At 37.0% G+C, this 6,067-nt stretch overlaps 1 protein-coding gene across 6 annotated transcripts in view; it reads right to left on the bottom strand.

Moving 5' to 3' along the window:
* The window catches only part of dicp1.19 (diverse immunoglobulin domain-containing protein 1.19), a gene marked incomplete in the record, with an annotated part of 65,320 nt that overhangs the window by 21,475 nt on the left and 37,778 nt on the right, over positions 1-6,067 (bottom strand). For 5 of the 6 annotated variants that reach the window (NM_001442758.1, NM_001442757.1, NM_001442756.1 and 2 more), the window contains 3 exon segments: positions 1,149-1,162; positions 3,401-3,505; positions 3,566-3,636. In NM_001442758.1, coding sequence (NP_001429687.1) covers positions 1,149-1,162; positions 3,401-3,455 — 69 coding nt within the window. 6 annotated transcript variants of the gene reach the window in all.

Below are 6,067 nucleotides of genomic sequence, written 5' to 3' on the forward strand. Positions count from 1 at the left end.
AATGATCAAACACTCATCAAATGGGTAAATATAGCAGTGTTTTGGAGAAGAATGAGGTTAAACGTTGGTCCTTGAGTGATTTTGAAGGGGTCACACACCAGAAGCGGCACTCGGCGACACATCTCACCACACAGCACCATGCATTTCAGAATTCTGAACATGAATATTATCAGGATACACACGACGGTACCTCAAATCAGCGGCTGCAGCGCCCAGCCACGATACAGAACACTGTTCATATTTCCACCACGCCACAGAGCGCCATCTGAATAGTTTCATATTAAATAACATGTGAGTGTGTGCGCCTGGTGTGTGATATTGAGCTGCACATACAGTGTGTGTGACCCGCTTTTACTGTAAATATGGCAGAAAAAGAGGATCATAAAGGATGACTCTGTTTAATTAAAGTGACTGATGATTCTCTGACCTGAATAGTGGACAGTAAACGTGTCTGAGGTCTTCAGTTGATTTCTCTGATAGACTCCACATCTCCACTGTTTATCTTCATCTTCACTGATGAGTGTTGTAGACAGACTGATGATACAGCCTGTAGAAGAGATCTGATATCTGGAGTCTGTGTTCAGATCAACACCAGCCTCATTCACCCAGGACAGATGAAGATCCAGTAATCTGAACAAACCATCACAGGAGAATCCAGAATCTGAATACAGCCGACAGGAGAGAGTCAGAGAGAGACCCGGACCAATATCAGATGATGATGATGATGATGATGATGATGATGATGATGGAGAGACTGAAAGTGAACAGAAATCACTAATCATGAGCTGAAACACAGAATTCAGCCCTGATTAAACTGAACACATGAGGAGGAAATTACCAGCAACAACATGCAGAAACACACGTGCATCACGTCCTTGTTGTTGTTCTCCTCTCCACTGTCGTCGGCAGATGTAATATCCAGCATCTTCTGTTGTGACTCTACTGATGATCAGAGAGCAGTCAGAGCCCAGATTCAGTCTCTCGTGTTTCTCTGGGTTTTCCTTCTTTCTCCCAAAACGAATCAGCTCTACTGTCTCAGTGTCTCTGCTGTAGGTCCATGTAGTTCCTGATGTGTTGCAGTGCTGATCAGTGTTTCTACAGGGCAGATGAACAGTTTCTCCAGAACTGCTGAACACATCAGTCTCTCCTGCTCCAAACACACCTGAAACACAACATCTGAGAGATCACTGTTCTATATATTATTAACAGATTAAATAATAAATAATTCAACAAATCTGTACACCTTTTACAAAGTCAAATTTAAGCCCTTTTCCAGCACTTTCCAGGTCCATTATCAAAGTTTTCCAGTACTTCACCAGTGTGGCAAATATCTAAACTTCACCACATTATATCAGATTCGTTTGTGAATTTCCCTTTGGGGATTAATAAAGGCAAGGCAAGGCAAGTTTATTTATATAGCACATTTCATACACAGTGGCAATTCAGCCCAACATAAACAGGAATAAAAGAAACAAGTAAAAATAATAATAATAAAAATAATAAAAGTGATTAAAAATCATAAAAACAGGTAAAATGTGATATAAAAGAATGAAGAAGAAGAAGAGAAAAAACATGATAGTGCAATCTGTCGGACGCAGCACAGTGCTCATTCAGTAAAGGCACAGCTAAACAGATGTGTGTTCAGTCGTTGGAGCACATCTGATCATTTCTGGAAGCTGATTCCAGCAGCGAGGGGCGTAGTGGCTGAAGGCAGATTCACCCTGCTTTGACTGAACTCTTGGAACTTCTAGTTTATATGATCCTAATGATCTGAGTGATCTGTTAGGTTTGTATTCAGTGAGCATATCTGTGATGTATTGAGCTCCTAGGCCATTTAGTGATTTATAGACCAGTAATAATACTTTAAACTCTATTCTGAATGTAACGGAGCCAGTGTAGAGACCTGAGGACAGGTGTGATGTGCTCTGATTTCCTGGTTCTGGTTAGAATTCTGGCTGCAGCGTTCTGGATGAGCTGCAAGTGTCTGACTGTCTTTTTAGGAAGACCAGTGAGGAGTCCATTACAGTAATCCACCCTGCTGCTGATAAAAGCATGAACAAGTTTCTCTAAATCTTCACTAGAAACAAAGCATCTGATTCTTGCTATGTTTTTGAGATGATAGTGTGCTGATTTACTGACAGATAAAGTCAAACCTAAAGATGCTCTTTCATATATGATTCTATTGTATAGTATATTATATGTGTTGATGGCATGTTTGCCGAGTCCAACATGAACTGCTGTTATTTACTTTCATATATATTTCACTCACATCCTAAATGTGTCTTTAACCCTTGTGCACTGTTCAACATTTGCTCTCCTTTTAGTGATGTTGGTGCTGTTTTCTCTTTATTGACTTCATTATGATCACATTTATTGACTGTAAAGTCATGACAGCAGATAATCCTGCATTACTGACTGCTGCTGGTGTTCCTGTAGATCATCAGTGTGCAGCATTAACTCTCTCTCTCTCTCACACACACACACACACACACACACACACACACACACACACACACACACACACACACACACACACACACACACACACACACGCACGCACGCACACACACGCACACACGCACACACACACACACAGAAATTCAGCCTTTTTTGCACTGTAACTGATGATCAACAGTAGAAATAACGCACTTTACCTCTTAATCTCAACAGGAACACCAGCAGCAGTCAGTAATGCAGGATTATCTGCTGTCATGACTTTACAATCAATACATGTGATTATAATGAGGCAAAACCAGACACTGACATTGCCAGCACAATCAAATTATTGAAGACTGCTGAAGATTTTCAAAGCATTTTCCCAAAATATATTTCAGCCAATGTGATGGTTTTTGATGACAAATCTGATTTTTACTCAGAGAATTATGTGGTCAAATGAAGTCAAATCAGCCCAGAGTGGATTAAAACAACCCAACAGCACACAAGAGTTAATGAATCTCTCATCTTAAATCTCTTTATTTTCATTTCAGAGGGAGCAGGTAAAGAAAAGACAGACAGATCACACTACAGACACATGTAGACTCCAGAGTTTACACTTTAAGCAAAACAGATTTTATTTATTCAGTTAACTAGTAGCTATATTAACTATTATTTATTTCACAAGAAATATTAAGTAATCAAAACAGTCACATTTTTAAACACTCAGTCTAGACATGAACCTGTTCTGCATTATATTGAGGCACACTGTTTAGTTTGAGTGCAGTCAGGAATAATAAAGGATGTGCTGTACACTATCAATAATAAAGGACTTGATCAATACAGATCAAACACTTGCTCTTAATCAATAAAGCAGATTAAAGTCTGTACTAAAGAAAGGCAGTGTGCAGTGTCCAGACTAAGAGTGAATGTAAATGTCCATCAGAGTAAATGCAGCAGTGTTTACCTGTGCTGAGTGTCCAGAAGATGAGCAGCAGAAACAGAGGACTCCTATCAGCCATTCTGTGTGTCTGACACTCGTCTTCTGCTTTATATATATATATATATATATATATATATATATATATATATATATATATATATATATATATATATATATATATATATATATGTTGAGCTCTTGTTTAAACAGCAGCAGCTCTTCCTGTGCTTCTGCAGCTTCCTCTCAGATCAGCCTCACTCTTTGTCTTCCTGACACTACACCAGTTTATAGTGGACAACTGTGTGTTTCTGTTGATCATTAAAGATGCTCTGAGCGACTTTCACCAAACACTTTTGACCACAGTGTCCCAAAACACACTTCAGCCAATCAGCAGAGAGGGGCGTGTCTAGTGACTCTAGCGTATCAAAGGGGGCGTGGTTCTATCTGCCAATTTCCTGCAAGATATGAGAGGCTGAAAACACTGATTCAAGAGCAGACATGACGATGAGACACTCGATAATAACAAAGGCTCCATTAAGACTCTTCAGCTCTTCTGAGTGTGTTTGAGACTCACTGATAACAACAATTCACCAGCTTTTATTAATAGTCCATTTCACTAACCAGGTTTTTCTGCCACATTGACTCATTTTATCAGCACAGTTTTACTACAAATACCATGGTAAAACTATGTTTGGTGTTGTAAAAGCACAGTTAATCAGGGGTTAGCACAGCTGAGCATGGTAAACACACATTAACTCTGGTTTAGTGAATATTTAGCCTTAGTTAACAGGTTCAGTGTCTGCATTTGACTCCAGTGACTGCCAGTTGATGAGCATCAAATCAATAATGGAGCTGAAAATACCCTCGACACAGCAGATTTGCTCAACAATAAAGCTATAAATGTCTTTTAAATGCAAACTGAAACTGACAAATAAACAATAAACTATTCTCCATGACTGAAATTCCCTGACTTTCACTGTCTCCAATAGGCCGATAGCTTTAAAAACTCTCTGATATTGCAGAAATTGAGCCGTGAAACCAGTATAAAAGTGCTGTAAATTCACCAGTCCAACAATAAAGCAAGAGTAAAGGCTGAAATGTGTTTATTTCTGCAGGATTGTCTAAATGAGGGAGGAAATGCTGAGTTTGCTGTTTAATCTCAGTCCTCATCGAGACTTCAGCGCGGCTTTACTGACATCTAGCGGTCAGACTGAGAAACACACTCACAACAACCTGATCTGCACACACACACACACACACACACACACACACACACACACACACACACATATATATATATATATATATATATATATATATATATATATATATATATATATATATATATATATATATCTCAAACACTCAATGATGATCAACACTTCATACATTTATTTATACAAGTTATCTGAAACATTTACAGTGTGAGTGGAGAACCTGGTCTGGGACCCAGATCCATGTGAAACCTCCATGTGTGGTCTATTTTTTATTTTTTTTATTTTTTTTTTCAAACAAACTTTTATTTAGAAAAGAAGAAATTTACAATATAACTCAGGAAGTAATTTGTACAAGACTGGAATACAAGAATATACAATTACAAAGTTATAAGAATAATAACTAAAAAGAAAGGAGTAATAGAAAGATAATAAAAAAAGAGAACGAAATGAGGAAGGGGCAGGTACAAAATTAAATAAAAAATAGATAAATAAAAAAAAAATAAAAAATAGAAATAATTACAGAATAGGCAGGTGCGGATGATGTAGGTGACGTACCACCTGTAATGGTTGACACTATAGGTGCGTTCGACATGAAGCTCAGCTGCAGCCGGTGATCAACGAGATTAGCCGAGCGCAGGCGGGGCGGAGTTGAAAACGGAGCCGTCAAGACGGACAGCTGGACACTTCGGGACTCAAAGTTGCTGCAGTCATGATGACCGATCACATGGCGTCATCATATTTTTTTGTTATTTTTATTTATAACAACAAAACATTTACAAATAAAACAGAATACAGTCTCTACAAACTGTAGTTCCTTTTTAAACAATAAGGGAGAATTATGAATAAATAACAAATGCATGAGAGAAATAAGAGGAAATGAGAGGTTAATATAAACATAAAAACGAACAGGTCTATTAAATACAAAGCAATAAGCATAAATTCTAGGAGTTAAACATCAATCTTTAGGCTAATACTTCTTGTTTGAATCTGCTAAAAAAGGGTTTACATATATGTACATTTATAGATATAAAAATTTCCCATGTAAAAAGCAAAACAAGGTGTTTTGATTAGGTCTTAATAAATGAGATTATTTTGGATAATGAATGAATTTTCAAAAAAGCATTTTAATTCAAAAAGATTGTGTTAAAAAGAACAAAAGGTAAAATAAGTGAGCGATGTAGAAGTTTCCCAGAAAAAGCAGGTAGCCTTTAAACTGCTAGACAGGAAATAAAATATATATTTATATTATAATAATAAAGCCATTTTATAATTATTTAATAAAATAGTTCTTTAATTTGTTAAGAGAGCTTTAGGGTGGCAGGATCAATGAGGATGATTTTCTTATTTCAAGTCTGTAAGACTTATTTAGGTTATTCACTAAAATATACACTAAAATATATCATTTAAATCGTTCTTGGAGATGAATGCAGTAAATAGTCTGTATAAAAATGTTAAAAATAAACCAAAGAAGCTA

Source organism: Danio rerio, chromosome 3, assembly GCF_052040795.2.
Source record: "Danio rerio strain M-AB ecotype USA chromosome 3, GRCz13ab, whole genome shotgun sequence".
Taxonomy (NCBI): domain Eukaryota; kingdom Metazoa; phylum Chordata; class Actinopteri; order Cypriniformes; family Danionidae; genus Danio; species Danio rerio.